The 23,469-nt window shown below is 36.7% G+C and overlaps 1 protein-coding gene and 1 long non-coding RNA gene across 4 annotated transcripts in view; both read left to right on the top strand.

Moving 5' to 3' along the window:
• The first annotated feature begins 7,406 nt into the window (after window positions 1-7,406).
• LOC106546928 (kalirin) overlaps window positions 7,407-23,469 on the top strand; it is a 95,861-nt gene continuing 79,798 nt past the window's right edge. The window contains exon 1 of one of the 3 annotated variants that reach the window (XM_087711751.1): window positions 7,407-7,659. In XM_087711751.1, the coding sequence (XP_087567877.1) occupies window positions 7,569-7,659 (91 nt within the window). In that variant the 5' untranslated portion in view covers window positions 7,407-7,568. The remainder of the gene's footprint in view (window positions 7,660-23,469) is intronic. The other 2 variants (XM_087711757.1, XM_087711765.1) reach the window with 2 other exon arrangements.
• On the top strand, window positions 16,353-18,280 carry LOC148049397 (uncharacterized). The gene is made up of 2 exons (XR_015696175.1): window positions 16,353-16,458; window positions 16,909-18,280. It is a non-coding gene; the product is annotated as an uncharacterized LOC148049397 (long non-coding RNA).

Here is a 23,469-nt window from a genome sequence, read left to right as displayed (position 1 = left end):
TATCATGTCACTTCTTAGGACTAGACAACCTGCACATTCCTGCAACCATTCAACTGTTTTAGCCTCCAGTCCCCTAATCGTCTTTATTGCTCTTCGCTGCACTCTTTCTAGAGTCTCAACACCTTTTTGTATCATGGCAATCAAACGTATTCCAAGTGTGGTCCTATCAAGGCATTATAAGGTGGTACTAACGCTTCATGTGGTTTTGATTCACAGTAATTACTACTGAGCCAAGTACCACCTATTATATATCTGTGCATTTGGATTTTCTTGCCTAATTGTAAAACCTTATTTTCCTCATTATTGAATGTCATTTTGTTAGACAGAGCCCAGTGTTCAAGTCTGTCAAGATTCTTTTGTATTTTGACCTACTTTCTGGGATATTGGCTATTCCCCCCAGCTTGATGTCATCTCTAGATTTGATGAGTTCTCCTTATATCCCCTCATCTAAATCATTGATGAAGATATTGAGACAGAACCTTGAGGTATTTCACTGCATACTTCCCTCCATATAGATGCAATTCCAATAAGGATTATGCAGTGAGTGCCGTTGGCCAACTAGTTACTAATCCATCTGGTGGTGATGGATTAGTCTGTCCAATCCACATTTTTCTATCTTTTCAAGTACTGTAGTAGGTTGTGGTCTACTTCATAAAATGCCTTATTAAAGTACAAGTAAATTATATGCACAGCATTTCTCTGGTCCACTAATTTTGTCACTTTGTCAAAGAAGAGTATAGTTTCAGTAGGTATCTGACCTACTGACCCCAACCATTAACTCTTTCTCCTTGAGAAAAGAAATTTTCCGCATGTTATCTCTGAAACCATGAAACCCATACTCATATGGAGAATTAATAGTGCAAGTTAAGCAATAGAATAATTGCAACTTCAATGTACATGCCCATTAGTTCTTCAGTTATAAAACATATTCTTTTATTTTACTATAAAGATATGAAAGGAGCATGAATTGCAGCCCCCTTCTTGCTAAAATACAAGCAATAAGAAGTAAACTCCATCATTTATTTCTAACAAGATTCTATAACTCTAAACCATTGCCAGTCTGGCAGTGAAACTAGGAGAACACATCACTACATACTATAAACCAAATTGTGTCCTCTTAGATCATAAACATTTTAAAATTATTTTTCTCTTTTAATCCTTTTTTCTGCATGAAATTTGCATTTCATGTTTTGGGATCTTAGTGACTAGATAGAGTATCGAAAAAAGAAGGCCAATTTGATTGCATATATTGCATGCATTTTACTAATGGTCTTGTTCACTGTAATTAGACACTGTTTGGAATTAGCTTGATTAGGAAAAGGACTAAAGATGTGTTCTAAAATGTTGAGTCTTCTCTGTAAAATGGGAAATGTTTGTAATTAATATACATCTCATGTTTATTTCCAATATAATGTGCAGAACTTTTTATCTACATAACTGTTTTGCAGTCACATGAACATAAAAATTCCCCTCTCCCTCTCCCTCTCTCTCTTTCTCCACATAAAAATGCACAAAATATGTTTGTTCTTTTAGTCTAAGCCCCGCTTGAACTATTTTCAATTCTCATGACTGCCAATCCATGCCACTTTCTGTCAGATTAATGTGCTATTCTTCATTCTCCACACAAGAGGGCATTCTTGAGTTACACTGCTAGGAAATTATCAGTAACAGTTATTCAATGAAATAGTGAATAAACATTTTTTAAAAAGGGAAATACTCGACAGCATAAAATTTAGAACTGAGCAAAAATTTGAAAATATATTTCTCAACCTGTTGCAAGGTTCATGCTCAAAATGCAGCAGCTTTAACAATCTGAGGGGAAGGGTTTCATTATATTCTCACTCTTTGTGCAGCATGTCTTTCAAACGCTTCCAACAATCTTAATAACAGCCAAAGTCATGGAGATCATCATTTTTTTTACACTTCATTGGGTTTTCAAGTCTTAGAAAACTATCAGGATTTGATTTATTCACAAAGATGTCTATTTTGATTTCAAACCACTATGATTATTCTTATAATAGCTTGCCATTTATTAATAATAGTTCCATATTTTATTTTATAATAATTTTCAATCTGGATTATATGGTATAATAGATCAAAAAGCCCTGAACTAGGGCTTTTATAGCTAACCATATCAGAAAATAATACATAGGGGTTTCAATAGCTAAACCCTAAAATTAAAAGTTCTTCAGTGCTGATGCAATAAATCCCATTTAAATAAAAATTCTCTTCCACAAATTAAGAAGCCCCAAAAGACTTTAAGTAGCAACTAGCTTTCCTCCAAATGTAAAGAAGTAGACAGGACTTTTACCCTGGACTCAGAGAAGGCATTAAACTCAAACAAGTGGTTGCAAACTACTATGGCTAAGTCCAAAATAATAATAAGAGACAGTAGAACAGAAAGAATTGGAGAAGATCATAAAATACAAGGCTCTACAAATAAATGTAGAACATCTGTGGCAAAAGAAAGTAAATTATCAATACTGATAGGCAACTTGGATATAATCCAAAAATATTTGGAGCACCACTTGAACACCATCTATCAGTCAATTGCGAAAAGCAGCTTTATTTGGAAGAAGCTTACATCACGGATGTCAAACTCGCCATATGTGACGTATTGTGACTTTTTTTCCTTTACGGAGCTGAGGTGGGCGTGGCCTACACATGACGTATTTAGCCCATGGGCTGCCAGTTTGACACCCCTGGCTTACATCATCTGACAATACTTTTAAAACCATCAGAGAACAACATCCCCCTATTCCAGGTCCTTGGAAAAGACTTGATAGGTGGATAAAATGCTAAAACCAATCTAAATATATGACTGACTACAACAAACCATAATAAAAATAAACCAAAGACCGGAAACAATGACAATCTGGTTAGTTGCTGCAAGACAATCAACAGATTGATGAGAAACAATGGCATAAAGTAGCAAGATTTGAATATCTGCAAATATTGAATATCTTTTGCAGCAAGCAAGAACGGGTGGGACCACAAAATAGACAAAGTGAGATAAAAATAAAGACACTAAACTACTCTGGGTCTTTAGAATTAAAACAAACAAGCATGCGCCACACAATACTACAGATCTGACAATTGTTGAGAAGACAGACAAAAAAGTCTGGATAGTGGACATTGCAATGTCTGGAGACATCAGAAGAAAAGAGAAGGAACTCGGTAAAATTATAAAATATAAAGACCTGCAAAAAAATAGAACGACTATGGCAAAAGACAGCAAAGATAGTACCAATAGTATTAGGCACTTGAGTGCATCTAGCACTGACAAAAATCACTATCAGTCAATTGCAAAGACAGTCTTCCATGGAACAGCTTACAAGCCACTGTGATCCTTTGAACACCATGAAAAAAAAATCTCCCTAATCCAGGTTCTTGAGAAAGACTGATAGGGTGTTGTTGTTTTTTTTAAAAAAAAGGCCAAATCAAAGTCTAAACCTCTGGTTGACTGTGCAAGCAATCATAATCAATCTAAGTGTGTTGTGTGAGTAGGCCGTCACTTCAAGCTATAATGTAGCTTTGTTTGTTTTCATTGTCAGCCATTCAAGTTAAGTCTGGTGGATAGAATGGTACTTTGTAGGTGTACACCTATTGAAAGCCTATTGTAAGGACGTTTTGTTTTTTTAAGTGGAGTTTATAGAGTAATGAGATTCAAAGGGTGGTACAGGATGATGAGACCTGTCATTGCTATATTGGAGGGAAAGGGGAAAAGGCAAGCAAAGGAGCAATTGCTGACATTTCCTTTTAAACAGATGCCCTGCTTTGACTAAGGAAAAGACATTGGACTTCTCACTCTTACAGAGGCAGCTTAACCCACCCTGATATGAGGAAAGAGGTGGGTATTTTCAAATGCCCACTGCTTTCCTCTTAAACCATGTATCATCATGCAAATTCAATTCTATAAGCAGTATGTCTGTTGCAAAATTAAACAGCCAGTTTGGTTAGATTGCTCTGCCAGTAACTAGTATACTTTCCAGGAAATGTTGCACCGAAGTTTAACATACTGTAGCATGAGCTTGCTTGCTTAGTTGTTGTTGTTGGGTTTTTTTGTTTTTGTTTTACTTATACCTCCATAATTTACTGAGGAAACTTGTTATTTGGAATCTTTCCACTGACCCAAAAATGACTATCTAGCTTTACTGAAAGTGTTGTTTACCACCCAAGAAACCCACTGGCCTTCCTGTACGATTCCAGGATAATTTTTGCCACCTGTACACTTCCTCAAAATTCAACAATGATGCATTATGGTTCCCATTCTTGTGCAAAACAGGGCACATGGATGCTGGCAACTTGAATTCAATTACTGGGAAAAGTAGTTTGGTTGAGGCAGGTGTCCCAATGGAACTTTTTTCATGTTTTCATAATCTTATTTTAATGAAGTACATGGCATTTGTGTTCATGATCTAGTTAGTTCAAATCAAGGTAATTCTTAGCTGCTTTCAACCTATGGGAATAAAAAACAGGTAGCTATTTGGTCAATAAAGGGTGAGGAATGGCCAAAATGCACAGCCCATTTGTTAGAAAAGAAAATGTGTGAGCTGATGGGTTTGGTATTGGGGTGGAGTTGTGGGGTAGGTGAATCAGTTCAGATAAAATATTGTGTTGCTCCTTCTGATACAGAATCATATGTCACTAGCAAGAATCGAAAAATTAAATGTTGTCATTTGATAGATCTCCATGCATGAAATATTCAACTACTTTTTGCCTCTGACAAAAGACAATACTAGCAAACTACTTATACCAAAAAGTTAATGAAGATACATTAGATCAATAGGACTAGGCTACCAGCTGTGGGTTACCAAAATCCAGATGATCACTAGATAAGAGCAAGATCCAAAATTGTATTGTTCATAGGACATATTAATTCTTTCTTTACAGGCTGTAAACTATCATCATTGGCAATTGTAGCATGCAAATGAATATTGATCTCTTAATTCTATCAACAGACTAGCAACTTAGTCAAAGCCACCAGAGTAAAATATGGTGCCTTGCCAAACTTCATTTGTCATTTTTTTTAACATGCGTTAATGTTTCATATTTATTTCAATTTGATCAAAAGTATAGGTGTCATTGTGTGAACTGAGTAACAATCAACCACTTACTGAGTTCAAATACCCCATTAAGTTAAAATTGAATGGTAAATTGGCTTAGCATGTTGTGAAAACCCAACCATTGTAAGTTTATAACTCTTGGTTTACGACTTAAGTGTCATCTAGGAACTCAGCTGAGGCACACGGTGGCTCAGTGGCTAAGACACTGAGCTTGTCGATCAGAAAGGTTGGCAGTTCTGCGGTTTGAATCCCTAATGCCGCATAATGGAGTGAGCTCCCCTTGTCCCAGCTTCTGCCAATCTAGCTGTTCGAAAGCATATAAAAATGCAAGTAAGAAAAATAGGGACCATCTTGGTGGGAAGGTAACAGGTTTCTGTGCACTTTTGGCATTTAATCATTCCGGCCACATGACTACAAAGACATGTTCGGACAGTGCTGGCTCTTTGGCTTTGAAACGGAGATGAGCACCACCCCCTAGAGTCCGGAATGACTAGCACATATGTGCGAGAGGAACCTTTACCTTTACCTTAGGAACTCAGCTAATTAGGATCAGGAAACAAACTATGACTTGATATTCTTCCTCTTAGATAGGTGTAATCCCCTAGGGTGCATGACTAAACAGGTTAAGGGTTTTCTCCCCTATTCTTTTTATGACAAAGCAAGCTTTCACCTAATTTGTGAGTTGTCAGAAATACAGTGGTGAGTCAGTTGTAGCAATGACCAATGCTAATGTAATGCTGTCATTTATTAAGAACATTCCAAAGGAATTTACAGTCCAGAAACATCATACCATAACAAACCAAGAAAAGCAAACAGCTCCCTGTGGTATTCTCCAAATAGATAAAATAGCTACCTCTGAATATAAATAAGGAAGGGAGTGGCAAAGAATCACGGCAAAGGTAGATAGTTTTCCTTCTAAAATGCTAAGCCAAGACATTACACAAAATGTCTGTCACACCCTTCAACTGTAGTTCAGACTAGATTCACTGAAAGTGAAGTAGTGAAGGAATTACAGGTAGTCCACAATGGTTCCACCACAAATGCGCGCACAACAAAAGCGCGCCTGACTAAACCGCGGTGACTAAAGCGCGGTGACAAAACCACGCGACGAATGAGCGACTAATTAGTCCTAAAGCGCGCCGACAGAAGCGCGCCGACAGAAGCGTGCTGTAACGGAACCCTAAACCTAACCCTAAAACTTACCTTAAGTTAAATCGCGCTTCTGTCGGCGCACTGTTGTCGGCGCGCTGTTGTCGGCGCGCTTATGAAGTTTGCGCTTTTGTCGGGTCACGGTCCACAACTTAGGACCATAATTGCAATCAAAATTTCCATTGCTAAGCAAGACTATTGTTAAATGAGTCGTACTCCATTTTGCAACTGCTTTTACCATGTGTTTAAGTGAATCACTGAAAGGGTTGAGTGAATTACGCAATCATTATGGGACACTGGACAACTGGCTCAGACAACACTGGCTGGTACCATCCCACAGTCACATGATTACACCATTTGGGAACTTCCTGCCGGCTATTCCCAAGAAATGCTTTCTAGCCTCATCAATGTTTTTAAATATTCTCCATAATATACATATGGAAATTAGGGGTGGATGAGGGATTCTTTGGGAAAGGATTTGAATGGGATTTATTACCAGCTATTTCCCCTCGGCTAGGAAACGGAGATAAACAGCGCCCCCTAGAGTCGGACATGACTGGATGAGAGAAACCTTTACTTTTATCTTTACTCTAGATTTGAGTTACCTGCCCCCCCCCCCTTTAACACTTGCATTATCAGGTGAAACTTCTCTACCGCATCTGAACATTGGGGGCATTTCTCATGTGACATTTTTGGTTTTCTGTACTACAGGTGCAGAATCTGCCCCCCCCCCTTTAAAATTCCTTTGAAAGATTTTTGAATTGCAATGCTTAGCTCCACGCACTTAAAATATTAGTTTTCCTTGACCACGATCTCTCCAGAAAACGTACCGGGGGGTGGATTTCTTTTATTTTATTTTCCAATAAATACCTCCAAAAAGTTCCCTTCTAGGAGATTGATCGCAAGGTCTTGAAACAATCGGCTTAGTTAGGTGGATCCAATCCGAAGGGGAACGCTGCCTATATTATTATTTTGCAACGTTTTGGGGGCAAGTAAATTGTCCTTCTAAATCACAGAATAATTAATTGGTGTGTTTGGACTTCAGGCATGAAAAGAAAGAAAGAAATAAGTTTCGCGGTTGGCAGTAGGCGTGCATTACTCCGTGTTGCGGTATTGCACAATGTTGCTCAAAGCCCGCGTTGTAGCAAGCTCGGGCAGATAACCACCAGCTGGGGTTGTGGCCGTGAGTCCGCCTCTCTTGTCCGAAAGCTCCTCCCTTTCGCGGGGTAGGTTGTTTTTTCTCCCCCTTTCCCTCTCACTCTCCGTGCGATATTGCGGAATTAGTCGCGTGGAATGACCCGGGGGCACTCCGTGGCTACTTGCTCGATTTGACATGATTGTCTCCCAGGCGGAATGAAGGAGGGGAAACAAGCTGCGTACGCCAGCACGTCTTGCCGGGGTTGGTTTCTTGCAAAGTGTTGCTGCTGTTTCCCAAGGTGCAAAGGTTAGTAGATCCTAAACGGCGAGGAAGTCCTTTAACTCTAAAGGTGGATTTGAAGAGAGGTTACTCACGTCCAGTAAAATAAGCATGTTGCTGTCCTCCCTGAGTTGTTCAGGGGTTGTTTGTTTGTTTTTTAAATTCCCCACAGAGATTAGGGAGAAGATGCTGAGTGGATGTTGTCTTTGTGACTTTTGACTGCTTCTGAACTAATATTGTATTTATTAAGTGGTTCTCTGTGAATCCCCCTCGAATGGGTTTAGCCTGAAGAGGGGCCGCTTCTCATAGACCTTTTAGAGCTGCTTATTGAGCCAGGATATGTTTTAGACAAGGTATATGATTATTAAGCCATTAATTATAATTTGCTTTATTCTTTATCTGTTATTCTGTATGTTTTATTAAGCCTGCTCCTAGATCCAGCATGCTAAGCCACGATCTGTTTAACTTTAGATCGTTTAATCGGCTACAGTTGACTAAGTTCTTACAATATGCTAAACTGATAACCAATAAATATAAATGCACAGTTGCTCTCTAGTCAGCACAACTGTGGAATATAAACAATTATAATACAAAGTACAATTAGGAGTGGAGAATAAAGTTATTTCACAAGAAACAATAAGGCTTTTTTGGGCCATTGTAAGTGAACAGTTTACAAAGTTAGAAATAAAGAATCTTAAAGAAATATATTTTTTCCTGCCATTAAAAAAAAAAATCTATAGATTCAAAATATTTTGGCAAAAGCGGTCTATATAAATAAAAATGTCTCCTGAAGCTGAAAAGACAATTTATACCTATAGTGTATATCAGGGGTGAAGCCCTATCACACAAAACCACACCCTCTCCGGTCTGCGGAAAAACCTTTCTCCATGGAACCGGTCCCCAGCAAGCAAAAAATTGGTGGCTGCTGATGTATACAGTAGTAAGCTTCTCCCCTTTCTCAGTATTTTTGAAAAATGCTGAAAGTTAGTTTGTATCTAAAGCTTTATGTTAATCAGGTATGAATGGTGTCAGGTAGTTCTGTATAATGCCTGGTACATTTCATTCCACTAAGGGCACATAAAATTATTGCGTAGATATTTTTTTTACTATTGTCACTTATATTTATGCAGCATTTAATACAGTTGGTCTCTTAATAACTTAATGAGAAAGGCGTTATTATTATATTTTATCCCACTTTATGCCAATTCAAGATTGTGAACATACCTAATGTTCTTGCCTGCTCTACCCTGGGAGATTGATTAAGCTGTGAGTGACTGATCAAAAGTCACCCAGCTGACTTTCATGCCTAAGGGAGGCTTAGAACTCAATTTCTAGGCCAGGACCTTAGCCAGTACATCTATAAATGTGTACCGTACATCAGTATAAAATATAAACATGACAGAATGAAACTAAAAAAGTAATAGCATAATATCAGCATTTGTCAAATAATCTCTGGACCTAGTTAGTTCGCTGTTGGGCCAAATCTTGAAGTATCAATTGGCAGACTCTATAAGCCACAGTTCAAAATTTGAAAATGTTTTGTAGAACTGAACCTTTATCTGCCAAAAGAAGTAAAATAGAACAGTCCTTTCTGATATATTAGTCAATGGTAAAGAAATAGGGGTAGTAAAAATGTCTTGGTAAAACAAGTGCACAAAAAGACATGTGCTAAAATCTCAATTTGTCCTACATTAGAAGGAGAGTCCTTCCCTGAAATAAGTGAAACTGAGGGAGTGTCTGCTATCTTACTCCAGGAAGGGAACTGGTGATAAAGGAACAGATACTTGCAGTTAAATTGTGTAATGGTTTCTGTAGGTAAAAAAGGGCTGCTGGATGATCCAGGAATTAGCCTCTGGAATATTCCATATAGTACTCCTTATTTGATCAGAGCTACACAACATTTTGGGAGGAACTTACTGCCCCGGTTGATTCATTTAACCTTTTCTTCTTAGACTTCTAACAACCATAACAGAAACTTCCATATGCCATCATATACCTATATTAATTTATGTGGGTGCCAAGATATTTTAGCTGGATTACAGGGGTTTGTGATGGACCTAACCTGGTTAAATTTTACTAACAGTTAAATGCTTAATTGGGTTGGATCCCAGCAACGGATTACTGAAAATTTAGGCAATGGGAGAAATGCAAGTAATCTTAAATTCTACCCTTTACAATCCCCCCTGGCCTCAAGGTTCCTTTAATGTCTGTTCTAGAAGATAGGAAATTCTCCACAATGGTGGATTTTTAAGACCAGAGAATAATTCAATCAACAATGGAAACTAACATTGTTGATAGAATTATTTCCCTTCATTCTACTATTGGTGTTCTCTGATAATTTAGAAAACTCTAGTTATCTATGTTCTAAGGCTATCTTATAAATTTTTAGAAAATAAATATAGAGAACTTGGGAAAGATTTATGTATAACCAATAATTTTCTAAACAATTATGATTTCTGCATTTGAAAATTACATATAATCGCAAAGTGCTTATTATCAGGTAAATTACATGTTATGTTTTCATACTTTATAGGCATAAAAATTGTGACTAGTGCTTCTGTGATGTGAATGTACAAATTATGCTTATTTTATCATGTAGGATATAATGCATTTTATTGAACCTGTAATAGGCAGTATCAACAACCCACAATACTGTGTAGTAACAGCCTTTCAAAAAGATGTAAAATGGGTTCACACCAAGCCTAAATGTGGTTTCAGTTGAGCATGATTCCAACTACTGTGATTTTTGAATTTATAAGTGAGCCAAGCCAGTTATTTCTTCATACAGTCCCTAAAAATCTGTAGATTACTGTACTGTTTGAACCGAGTTTCATAGTTTTCTAAGTGTGTTTAAAATGCTTGCCATTAGTAGTATAAACCTTGCATGAGCACAGAGAAAAATCATTTTTTTAGGATTCAGTTTTGTTGAATGATTTACAGAAAGGAAAATTAAAATAAGATATTGTAAACCTTTTTCATAATGTCTGTTTGCTGTATAACTTACACACACACACACACACACACACACACACACAAACGGTTTTAGGAAATGAGCAGCTTTTGTCTGGGGGGGAAAACTGAGAAACTAAGCTAAACTTTAAAAAGGTATGTTGACTGATATGCTCTTAGAAATAATACTGTTTTGTCAGACTGATTAAAAAGTGATGACTTTTAGAAACCTCTGTTCTTTAGTCACATGATTTTTCTCTTTTTTCCATTTCTAACACACAAACTATTGCATTTTTCATAAGAAATACTAAGCAACAAGATATTTTCCATTGTCACCCCAGTGATTATACAAATTCAGATTCCAGCATTGCAGAAAACTAGTGAATATTAATGGGAATAAGGCAATATTCAAATGACCTGGTTTCATTGTATGTCAGCCTTCCTAAGGTAGGTAGATCAGACAGGAAACATGACAAATAAGTTACTTATACTTTAAAGTCTACATTAACAAAAGTATATTTAGACTTGCAAGTCTAAATATACAAATCTCCCATGTCTCCTTTACAAGTTGAGAAAGGGTTTCTTCTGATCCTCACGTCCAAACCATTAGGCACTTGTGGGCTATGCCATCTCTTATCTGGTGGTTCCCTAAGCAGCATTTCTTCACCCCATTCCTCAAGGTCTTTTTTCACATACAGCGTGCTACATTTATTATAAATGTTACATTATTACATGTCATACCTATTACATACATAACATTATAAAACTTACATATTACATATTACAATCATTGCAAAATGATCACCATTTTAAGTAGATTTTACTTGAGGAAAAAAAACAGCATCTTTTACATTTCTCCAGTTCAATACAGTAAAACCCTAGGGATATCTTTAATACATGAACCTTGGCATTTTGATAGGCTGATTATATGGGTAAGATTGATGTATGTTACTGTGTTGAAAAGTGGGAAAGACACAGTGTGAAATGTAGCCTAAAATAGAGAATAATGTATAGGAGTTAGTGTGTGGGAGTGTGTATATAATTTCTGTGTATCCTTATGTACTTGTTCAGAATCATAAATGTGCAACATGTCCTAAAGGATAATTCACTAGTGGGGACCCTTAGAATATGTTTGGTTTTTCTTCCTACAAATAACTCCATTCATATGTTGGATAAGATCACCAGATAATTTTAGATTTTATATAAGAGTCACATTCAGCTGTGTGGCCTTATAAATCTAATAAATAGAATCTCTTAAGCTTCACAGGCTATTTTACAAATTTAGGTATACCTTTCCTTATTTTTACTGGATGAAAGATACTTCTATTTGGGTTAACATTTGGAATGGAAGGGAAAACCCAGGCAATATAAGAAATGAACAATCAATTACCCAGATTACAGGTGTTTAATTTGAAGGTAGGCCCAGTGTAAGAGTTTTGGTTTCTAATATGTCAGGAATGCTCAAAAGTTTCCCATAAAGTGTGTGTGTAGATATAATGAACATAATTAGGATTATTTTAGGTATAGGATATAATTATATTCTGAGATTACTTTAAGTCTGTGTTTTTATAGCTCCTCCAATTTCCCTGTAACCTTATTTCTCAAAACATAGACTGATAAGTACCGATTGAGTGCTTCCCATTCTGTGGAAGGTCACTTTCAAAGAATTTAATCCAGCCAGAAGTAATATGAAAATAGACTTGTTAAAAAGAAACAGAATGGAAGTTTAGCTTGCTTATGCTCTGTAGATTACTGATAGTTACTGATTACTTTTTTCTAAAGCAAAGTTCCAAAATGAACTTTATTTAATATAAACATTTCAAATGTTAGCAGGAACTGCGTCCATCTACAAATAAGTCTGTGTTCGGTTTGACGTGATATCTTGGCATACTGCTTCTCTATACAATGCACAGACAGACAGACACACGGCTTTCATATGGAACACTATTTAAATGTCATCTACTACTGCTCTTGTTCTAAATTAAACCTGAGAATATATTTTACCCTTTCATTTATTCCTAAGAAAAGCTGAAAATGCAGGTGTATAATCAGGCTATGGATCTTGTAACATCTTGTAGCTACTTGTAGATGGACATGCTTTTTATCCTACCCTTCCATGAACACTGTGGAGCAATTCTGGTTTTTTAATCCCTCAGAAAAAAGATGGAAAGTTCACAAATAGAAGACAGTAACATCTGCATCCCCCATAAAATACCATGAAAGAGGCAGGATTATAGGGTGCTTAACTATTAGAAAATATATCTGGGTTTTTCTTTCTTTCACAGGCTGTTGAGAAATGCTCTTGAGTTGGTAAACCCATCAGTTCTGGGAACAGCAGGAGGAGAGCTTAATACTTTGCTCAATATACAATATCTCTAGCCTAAAGTGGCAAGCATTAAAATTGTTATTAGCTCAGTTAGTGTTAAATGTGCGGTTGTGTGCATTTTGGAACATGGCTTTCTTCTAGTATTATGATTAGATCCACAAGCTTAACTTAGTTTCAAAGGGCAAAATATAAAATTGGAAGTGTGACCTCTGTTGGGATACACCTTAAAAGGTATCTCTCACAAGGCTGCCTAAACACTAGTGTGCAGTCTGGATAAAGGGTTATTTAGTTTTAAGTGTTCCCAATAAGTGCTAGGCACCCTCCAAATCACATTTTTCATTTTAAATGTGGATTGCTACATTGCCATACTAGATGTGGAACTTAGTTTAACCTTAGAAGAGGCTGTGCGGATGACAAGAAAGTACTAGAGATGTGCAAAGCATTTTGACCTTGAAGTTCTCAGATATTATTGCTTCTTTGGTTTTCCTGCACGTGTAGGATCATTATTACTGTTTCAAAGTGTTCTGGCCATTAAACAGGTGTCATTTGGATTTTTGTTTCTAGATCTGAACAAAACATGCCATTCTACCCTGCACATGAAAGAGATTTTTGATGTTTCAGAGCATTGCTCTGAATATTCTGATCATTTCCAACAGTTGAACTATTTGTGGCCTGTGATTGATTTGGGTTTTTATTTCCCAATCACCTTAGCTAATACAGCATCAAGGACGTGTAATGTTGTAATGCTACTGGTTTAGGTAAAATTGTGAAAATTAGAGTTTGTGTCAGTGTATGGCTGGGTTATACATGTATTGTGTTGTGTTTTGTAGATAGTGCAAAGATATGTGTGCATGTATGCTCAATTCTGTTTCACATATAAAACATTGTTAATGCTGCAGAAGCTATGCACTATGTTAACTTGGTTAATTTGCTAAGCTTTGCTATACATGTACATACTCATGTCCTGTTGATTCATGTATATAAATATTATTTAAGATTTGATATGTGAACTCTTCTGTCTCTTCAGAATGTGAATTATATTCATGCAATAAATAAAAAATGGGAACACTTTTTTTTTTTGCCAGACTGCAACCATCTCATATAGCCAGGTAAAAACATCAAAGAACGCCACAGTTGCTTGTATCAGGCAGGCTGTAAAAAAAAAAGGCCTACTAAATCTAGAACTGACCAGTTGGTCAAACACATTATTGAGACAAGCAAACAAAAAACGATCAGAATGTTTTGTTAAAATCCTTGTAAAGGCATGTTAAACAAACAGAGCATACATGTGCTCTGTTTGTGCTTTCAAGTCAATGCTGATTCCTGGAGACTGCCTGGACAAGTCCCTCTAGTTTTCATGGCAAAATTTCAGAAGTAATCCTTCTTGGGCTGACAGTGTGACTGGCCCAAGGTGACCAGCTGGTTTCATGCCTAAGGCAGGACTAAACTCACTTTCGCCCAGTTTCTAGCCTACGGCCCTAACCAGTACACTTAACTGACTCTCTACACAGGGACTGGGGATTGAATTATTCTTTCCATTTAAGATATATCAAGAAAACTTAATAATGGCTAGTTAGTCTCACACAATTTCTACCTTTAGTGGTGCCTCTCCATTTAACAGCCATAGTTGAGTCAAAAACTTAAAAGCATTTTACAGAAGATTAAAATTTAGGGGGGGGGGGGAAATCACACTAATGCCAAATTTCCAAAAGGAAGTTAGAGCTAGGTTTATTAAATAATAGGTAATATTTTGTCTGTGACAATAATGTCTCCAAATAGCTACAGCTTTCAGTAAGAGTTCAGTTTATTTATAGATTTTTTTAATCCCACCATTATTTTTATAAGTAGCTCAAGTAGCAGACATAAAACTCCTCCCTCCTCCTCACAACCACATTCCTGTGAGGTGAATTGGGCTGAGAGAGAGGAGCTGGCCCAAATCACCTACCTGGCTTTCATGCCTAAAACAGAACTTGAATTCAGTCTCTGGATTTCTAATGTGCCTTAACCACTAGACAAACTGGTCTTTCCAAGTTAATAGTTTTAAACACTTTTAATCCTTTCACGTTAATTGCTTGACAATAATAAAATCTTCATTGGGATGTAATGAAGAACTTGCCGGTAATACCCCAGAATTCATGTGAAAAGTTCACAGTGTACAGGAAAATAAAAAAAATAATTACATTTTTAGCAGGCCTAGTATCTATAAGGCAAGACTGTAAGCCCTCTACTTACAGTCATTTAACAACAGTCTGGAATTATGGTAGCCTTGGAAATGGTGCTTTAAGGCCCACTTCTGGCCATTGCAAAATGTTGTATCGCCATCCCCACGGCCATGCAATTGTGATCTGGTTGCTTGGCAACCTGCTTGCACTTGTGACCATTTGCCAAGTGCCTCACAATCTTGTCATCACCGTTTGTAATCTTCCCTACTGGTTTAGCTAGAAAGTCAATGGGGAGGGTGTTAGGATAGGTTGCCAGCTGCTGCTGTCTGTCAATAGGACTCCCTCTCATCTGGGTGGAGGGGCTGGCTGAAAGAGCTGCCAGATGAGGGGAGCTGGATTCTTTCAGGGGGGTGCAGAAACAGACCTCAAATCCTGAAGAGTTGTGCTTAGCTCCTGCACTCTACCAAAGAAGATCTCTGCACAGAGGGGAGCTGAAATCCTTACCTGTAAATCACCCTAAAGGCAGGATAGAAGTGAGGAGTATTGGGTAAATACTCAAATACTTTGAGTACTTTAAATATAAAGTAGTTATACCCATCACTAAGGCCCACTTATTTCCCCCTTCTGGTTGTGTTTCTAGATGCATCTTTGTTTCTAATTAGTCTAATTAAACTAAAGATGAGGAGTTTTCATGCTTGCAAAGCCCTCTGGAAACTGTACAGACTCTAGCCAAATTTGAGAATTAGAGGACAGGGAAGAAGTATGAACAAGCACAAAAACAGATTGGATCAAATATGGGCTGCAAAGAAAAACCTTGCAGCAGGGGAAAAGTCCTCAATACATTCCTATGAGAGAGGCAGTTGAGCAGTGATCCAGATTTTTAGCAACTGCTTTTAACCCCACCCCCTTCTTTTACTCACCTTGTCACATGACCCAGAATGGAAAACAAACAGCTTGCCCAACTGCATACACACATGAAAGGAGAGGAGAAACATGCCCACATAGGGGTGCAAGACCCTTCATTGCACGGATAATAATTCATATGCTGCCTAGGGTTGAGTTAGAAATAATTTCAGAAGCTATGCTCTGTATGGCTTCCCTTCCTTGTCCTCATGTTAAATGAGTAATAATATTATGAAGGGAAAAATATTCAACAGTTAATTATTCTGTGATGATACGCACAGTATGTTCTCAGAGTTCCCAGTGTACTCTCTGACCTCAAAAGGGGATTGCTAACTTATTCTACAGTTAATGCTTTCCTGGTAGCCACTGTATGTTTACAGCATACTATACTACATACATAGTTACTTTAACCTTTTTCTTAAATAGGAGCAGCTTATGCACACATAATAAGAAACTGAAATCTGCACTGGAAACCCGATGTTTGTGGTAATTGGCATATAACTATTACTACAGAATCTGCATTGTTAATGTTCAGGGTTAGTGGTGTGAAATAGATGACTTAGTTTTTATTAAGGTAAATCATTTATCTGATTATAATATCTGTAAATTGTTTCATTGAGGAAAACAGCTTTATATCCTAAAATTGTTCTCAGTGAACAACAGACATTGTATTTACCCCAAACGAAGACTACCAATTAAAAAAAAAATAGTGGGGTTGAAACCTGTACACATATATGAAAATTCTTGTGTAGTGCTCAGCTTTTGTCAGCCAGTGACCCTTTCCTGCTAAGACCAATGCTGGAAATCTCCCCCTCAGTATGGAAATATAAGAAACTAGCAAATTATTTTATTTTTCTTTTCTGTAAAATGAGGCAGTGGAGTATAGGGCAGTGCTTACTTGAGGTTTTTTTTTATTCCTTGTTCCCTGCATTTCAGGGTAAAGTCTGCCTTGAGTCGAGCTGATGCCTACCTGAACATATCCATGCTGTTTTCTTACCAACAAAATCAAAGTGGTTTGCCATTACCTTCTCCTGGAAGTGCTTCATTGTCTAGTCTCCATTTCAAGGATTTCCTGGTGATCTGTCCAAGTACAAATCAGTTCTGATCTCATTTAGATTGTTTAGGTATTATCACCTACTATGACAGAATATATCTACTGAACGTTACAAAGATGGAAAGTATTGTCAAAACACATTTCATGAGCTTCTGTCGGTGGTAGTTCAGAACCAGAGTTTCTCAGGACAGAGATATTAATTATGTTAATAACCACCAATGACCCATCTTCAAAATTGAAGTCCGCAATACAGAACAGATTTTCTGGGGAGCCCTTTTTCAATTATTGGACATAAAACTATACCTGTTCTTGGCCCATCATCCACAACTAATGGCCCATCATCAATAACTAAACTTGAGAAGATAAACATCATCGAAGAACCCTCTCTGATGCTGTATTCATTGCTAGCAACACAGTTGAACAGATATTTCACCCTGAGCGTTTGTAATAATTTAGTCCAACTTTCATCTAGTTATCATTGTCTGAGGTCACATCAAGTCTGTAGGCCTTGCCTGCTCTAGAAGTTTTCCTATTTCTCCAGGAAATTTAATAAACCTAACATCTCTTTAAGGAACTGCTAGAGACCTCCTACAACTGCTCTACTGATTGTCATTATCAGGAACATCCTCTATGATTGATGGAAGATTAGATCTGGGTTTTTTACAGATTTCTTTCCTCTTCGTGAACATCTGAGATGCTGGATGCCAAGTTTATTGGACTATTTCCTATGACAACGCATATCAATCCTCTGGCTTTTCAACATGCAGCTTTTTACTACATTGATGATGCCCCAAGGATAGGGGGGAATTTGAGCTCCACGGCTTAGTCAAGTTGAGTGTTTGCGAACTATTGCCATTGTCTTTGTTAGCCTAATTATTGAGGGGAGAACTTGAAATGTTGGGGGGGAAATACATGGGACCAACTACCATCATATGTTACTTCAGCTGATGCATAGGTCACAAATGGAAATGCAGTTATTACAAGGACACTGCCTGCGGACAATGCCAACACAATATTGTCAGAGTAAATCCAGTCTGAAATGATGAATCTTGCATAATTTGTTTGCTCACTATTCTAAACTGTACTGGGAGAAAATAAATTCAAAGGGCAATTGAAACATTGTCTCAATTTAAGAATGTTGAAACTAGTTCCAGATTCTAATATAAAATCAACCAATAAAGCTAAGGATTCTTCAAATCCCAAAATGCTGTAGCAGAACACTGTGTGTGTGTAATAAAGGTCTGCTTGCTATTTTGAGGTCTCATTGAACTGGTTATTTTGTTTAAGGAGTTATACCATCCAGTGGTGGGTTTCGGATCCCGTCGCAACCAGTACGCTGCGACGGGACGGGCATCCACCTCAGGCACACGTGCTGCACACGCCACTTTGCGCACCCCACTTTGCGACGCTCTAGCATGCGCAAATGGCCCAGTTGGCTTAAAAGCAGGTAAGGAACATGGGTGGGCCCACCAAAACACTGTTCCGGTATGGTGGCCGCTGCTCCCAGCTGCCACCTGTATGCCCGTACCGGGGCATACCAGCCGGAACCCACCACTGGTACCATCCCAGATTATTATGATGGAGCTATGAAACTCTTTTTACTTGTGGGGGGGCTGTATTTCATCTAAGGAGTATAAAGGCAACATGCCCAAAAAAGATCATTTAATTTTTCCCTGAACACCAAAATTGATTCAAGTCTAATTAATTAAATATAGTTTAGCCTTGTCCTACAAGCCTACTATTTTCCCTTTTTCCCTCCCTGTGTCTTTTATTTTTAACAGTTTCTAGAGAAATATCAGTGGTATTTTAAGCTTTGGGGGATTCATAGACCATGTATGCATGGAATACAAAATGATTACAAGTTAGTGAGGTTTTCCAAACTGTCTGGGAAAAGTCAAAAAGCCATGAGCACGTCAGTATTAATAGTATTCTCCAGCAGTTTTATTGAGAATTATGTAATCGTGTATCTTTAAGTTTTCCAATGGAATTTCAAATGTGTCTTAGGACAAGGAGAATTTATTTTAATCAAGTAATGAAAAATCCCATCAGTAAAGAATATAGGTGAAACAAGCAATTCTTTTTTCTCAAATAATAACTAGGTATTCACAGTAGTTATGTTATCCAAGCTGAAGATATTTATTATATAAGGTGTGCCTAACCTACTTCCCTTTTATAACCTTATTTTCTATTTTCCACTTGAATTCTAATATAAAGATGTAAATGCATATTCAAATGGACAGCTCTTAAACTTTGCATGGCAGGAAAATTGTATTAAAGATTAAAAGCTTTGAACAAGTTTGACTTGTTTCCATATGCTTCCTGAATGATAACTATGAGGAAACAACTGAAAATATGAAGATGTACTGGCTAATGAAATCCTTTCTTAGCAACCAATATTTATTTAGTATTTATTTCTCAAACTACAGAACTTGTATGTGTTTCTATGTAAGGTACAATGTACCTTTTTTTTAAATGGTAGGGGAAGAATTGTCAAGTCAATTAGTGAAAGAGAACCATGAAAAGGTATGATGGAGATTTTAGCCTATTTTATGCTAAAAAAAATAACTATGAAAAAATATACTTATTTTGCCAAATAAATTTGGATATATCTTTTAACCACTGTTTGATCAATATCAGTATAATCTAAAACAGAAATAACATTCTAGGTCATACATTCATTTTAATAATTGAAATTCTTCCCATTAGTCACAAATCTTAATTTTTCCCATCTATGTAAATCCAACTTTATCACATTCCATGTTGTAATTATTTTTATATAACTTTGATTTTTTATTAATAAGAGTAAACATTATGGTTTGTGTGTGAACCAGATCTAGATAACATTTTCTCAGTACTTAGTATTTAGCTCCAACGCTTAATACTTTCAAAGTTGTAATACTGTATTATTTTGGAGTAGTTCAAGGATGAGCTGCATGCTAATCTAGTTTAATGTTATAAGCATGTTAATGAAACATTACAGTAAAGGACAAAAATAATATACTATTTTTGTTTTAATATAACAACAAACCTCTTTTTTAAACTTGTTATAGTATTGTTTATTTCTGATGGAATCTTGCTTTTCTCTATTTTGTACCCACAACGTTTAGCGGTGTCTAAAACTTCAGTAATGCATGCAACAATATTCAACCGCACATGAGCTAGCCTCACATTATCTGAATTTTGAGTGCCTCAAATGGTATAAATTTACAATTCACATTCAATCAACTATGAACTAAGTTCATTAAACATCCTGCATCAAATGTGCATGATGTTATGGCTGAACTCACACATTACGTTAAGCCAAAATATGGTTTATTTGATGTAGACATGAAATGTATAAATTCAATCGTTGTGGTTTATAAAATCATTATGTGGCCTAATATATGAAGTCAGTCTGTGACTAAGGAGGGATTGGATAATGGTTATAACAGGCAATCAGAGTTTTAAAAGGTAAAGTGACAGAATATAATTTTTTAGCTATTAAAATATAAGCGTATTTTTCCTCATTTTCAGTTTAATAGTTTTGGAAAATGTAAAATTATTATGTGGCCTAATACAATATATGAAGTCAGTCTGTATAATGGTTACAACAGGCAATCAGAGTAGGTAGATTTTAAAAAGTAAAGTGACAATATAATTTTTAGCTATTAAAATGTAAGCGTATTTTTTCCTCATTTTCAGTTTATTACGTAGTTTTGGAAAATGTAACAGTATGCAAAAAAAGAAAACAACAAAGAAGAAGAATTGCTTGAACGAAAACAATGCAAGCTGAGACAGTATTAACATCATTGAATTAGTTCAAATAAGATTGGTCAAGCGATTGTTCAGAAGTTTGAGCCTTAATATTTCCACTGCTGAAATATATGACATGACTTATAAAGATGAAACATACAGTTCTGACAATATTCTGAATCAGAGGGTAATTAATGCAATCTGTTTCATACATGAGGAAGATGTGATTGAAATTTTTGTCTTCTCCCTGGCCTCTTCTATAAATAATGGTAACATATAAAACATATAGTTTACTTGGACTTCAGTAAGGCATTTGATAAGGCAGACTATAACTTACTACTAGATAAAGTAGAAGAATGTGGATTGGACAGCATCACCACCAGATGGATTCGTAACTGGCTGACCAACCACACTCAACATGTAGTCCTCAATGGAACTGCATCTACATGGAGGGAAGTATGCAGTGGAATACCCCAAGGCTCTGTTTTAGGCCCAGTACTCTTCAACATCTTCATCAATGATTTGGATGAGGGAATAAATGGGGAACTCATCAAATTTGTAGACGACACCAAGCTGGCAGGAATAGCCAACACTCCAGAAGTCAGGCTTAAGATACAGAAGGATCTTGACAAACTTGAACATTGGGCACTATCTAATAAAATGAAATTCAATGGTGAAAAGAGTAAGGTTCTACATTTCGGCAACAAAAACGAAACGCACAGATACAGTATAGGTGGTACCTTGCTCAATAGCAGTAACTGTCAGTCCTACTAACTGGAGTCCTACTGGACAACCATTTAAATATGAGCCAGCAGTGTGCAGCAGCTGCCAAAAAAGCCAACACAGTTTAGGCTACATAAACAGAGGGATAGAATCAAGATCACGTGATGTGTTAATACCACTTTATAATGCCTTGGTAAGGCCACACTTGGAATACTGCATTCAGTTTTGGTCGTCACGATGTAGAAAAAATGTGGAGACTCTAGAAAGAGTGCAGAGAAGAGCAACAACTAACATGTTTAGGGGACTGGAGACTAAAACATATGAACAGTTGCAGGAACTGGGTATGTCTACTTTAATGAAAAGAAGGACTAGGGGAGACATGATAGTGTTCCAATATCTCAGGGGTTGCCACAAAGAAGAGAGCGTCAAACTATTCTCCAAGGCACCTGAGGGTAGAACAAGAAGCAATAGGTGGAAACTAATCAAGGAGAAAAGCAACTTAGAACTGAGGAGAAATTTCCTGACAGTTAGATCAATTAATCAGTGGAATAACTTGCCTCCAGAAGTTGTGAATGCCCCAACACTTTAAGAAGATGTTGGATAGCCATTTGTCTGGAATGGTATAGGGTTTCCTGCCTAGGCAGGGGGTTGGACTAGAAGACCTCAAAGGTCCCTTCCAATTCTGCTATTGTATTGTAAAAATCAACAATTGTCAAATGTGCATTAGGGCAAACTAATTAGTGCAATCATTTTTCATTGTAGTAGCTTCTCTGTGCACTGGGAAAAGTCACAGATTTCCAAGAATAAAAGTTAAGGAATACAGATACCCCTTATTGTTGTATTTGCAACATATTTTGAGAATTCTTAAGAGATTGATAGACTGGGTGACTTGTGATTAGGTAATGAATCTATCACTTATTTAGAACCAGAGGCATTGGAGGACTTCGTTTCTACCTCAGATAACTTAACTCAATGAATTACAAATTAATGTTCTGCTCTATTTGTTGTGCCTCAAAGGAAAAGCTTCTTGGGCAAAGTATATTTACATAGTCCTTTTATAACTGTTCAATACACAAAGACTTTGTATACTCCTCTACTTTACTTTTTTGGCTTAGGAGCCACTAAGAATGGGAAGTACAGTAATCCTAACTATGCATCCAGTAGGAATTTTTGCACCATCAAAGCAGGATTAGCAATAACTTTTCAATTACTCAGCTGATCAGTTTAGAGCACTGGCTTTTTATTTTATAAATGGACACCATTTTAAGAAATTCAGAATGAATAATAATGGTAAGTGCCCTAAAATGAATACATTTGTAAAAACTTATAAAATTATTCTCAGTTTCAAAATGACTTCTTGAAGATTCAAAATTGCAATCATAATTTGCTTGCTAAAGTGATAGCAAATGAACTACTGTATTTAATGTATCTGTTTGTTGCAGTGATAACAATGCAGTAAAATTTCAGTTTGATGGACTATTAGGAGGAACGTATCTCCTTTAAATCCAAAAGTTGATGAAAACAATTTGATGTAATTTACAAATTTTGCATATTTTTGTCATTTATACAATTACATAACATACAAAGATGGTAAACTGATGAAAATTTTATTATATATTTATCAACAGTCATTTCATACCACCTAGACTCCAGAAGGCATATAAAACATAAAAATAACCCATACAATTAAATGTCTGAAAATTCTTTCACTCAAAGTAACAAACACACCCATACCCCATTAAATCTTTTAAAGCTTTATGGGCAAGAAACACTTAAAGGTGGTAATATTGAAACCCACCTTAATAAAATTGCTTTTACAGCCTTGCAAAATGTCAATAATGAGAGAACTACTTTTGGAGGTAAGGTGTTTTAGATTAGGGTTAACACAAAGGTCTCATCTGGTTCATATGTTCACAAATTGGGACTTTGTGCTGTACCCTTCTAGAAAAACGGATAAAATGGGCAGAATCCCTTGGGAAAAGGTAGTT

Source organism: Thamnophis sirtalis, unplaced genomic scaffold, assembly GCF_051295495.1.
Source record: "Thamnophis sirtalis isolate CommonGarterSnake01/CBP01778 unplaced genomic scaffold, rThaSir2_p1.2 scaffold_1, whole genome shotgun sequence".
Taxonomy (NCBI): Eukaryota; Metazoa; Chordata; class Lepidosauria; order Squamata; family Natricidae; genus Thamnophis; species Thamnophis sirtalis.
Note: the sequence above shows the minus strand (reverse complement) of the source record. Positions and strands in the feature narration are given on the sequence as shown.